Source organism: Pteropus vampyrus, unplaced genomic scaffold (genome assembly GCF_000151845.1).
Source record: "Pteropus vampyrus isolate Shadow unplaced genomic scaffold, Pvam_2.0 Scaffold1655, whole genome shotgun sequence".
NCBI lineage: Eukaryota > Metazoa > Chordata > Mammalia > Chiroptera > Pteropodidae > Pteropus > Pteropus vampyrus.
In genome coordinates this window covers 1-622 of record NW_011890436.1, presented here as the reverse complement: position 1 = coordinate 622, position 622 = coordinate 1, and the positions used below count along the sequence as shown (strand labels likewise).

At 56.6% G+C, this 622-nt stretch overlaps 1 protein-coding gene across 1 annotated transcript in view; it reads left to right on the top strand.

Moving 5' to 3' along the window:
- The window catches only part of LOC105310255 (tyrosine-protein kinase Mer-like), a 7,953-nt gene extending 7,839 nt beyond the window's left edge, over positions 1-114 (top strand). The window contains exon 5 of the mRNA XM_023526639.1: positions 1-114. Coding sequence (XP_023382407.1) covers positions 1-114 — 114 coding nt within the window.
- The last annotated feature ends 508 nt before the right edge of the window (positions 115-622 follow it).

Sequence of the window (622 nt, the reverse complement as noted above, 5' to 3'; positions counted from 1 at the left end):
CACATTCCCGTGCAGACACTGCTGAAGTTCATGGTGGACATTGCCCAGGGGATGGAGTATCTGAGCGACAGAAACTTCCTTCATCGCGACTTAGCTGCTCGAAACTGCATGTAAGGGACCTGGCGCATCTTTGCAGGGTTAGACCTCATGGTGTTGGGTTCGTTTCTCCCCTTCCTCCTCCTCGTCTAGGATCCATGTGAAAAGTCTGGGCTATAAATGCAATTGCATCCCTTCAGTTTTCTGACTCATTCCTCAAGTACCTGGCTGTCTCCGCGGGAAGCCCCAGGTCCTCTCCCATGGCTCCCAAGCTGTCCTCAGAGCCCACGTGCTTCCAGACGTCAGGGAAGGTGGCTGCTGGGGCTCTCAGTGCGTCACCAGATGCCCCGGGTTTGAGCTGGGCTCCTGCTCTTCCCATGAGGTTCCCCTGTCCTCTCCAGGTGTTTCTGTCCTTGCATACAGGTAGCCTTGCTGGCCCAGACCCCTCACAGACCAGAGGGGTGCAAGGCTATAATGCTCCACCATTGGTCGCCAGGCAGGACCCTCTAGGCTGCTGGGTCTGCATCTTTGGGTCACTTGCCACGAACATTAGACCCAGGAGTCAGGGCTTGGCCTGTGACCTGCT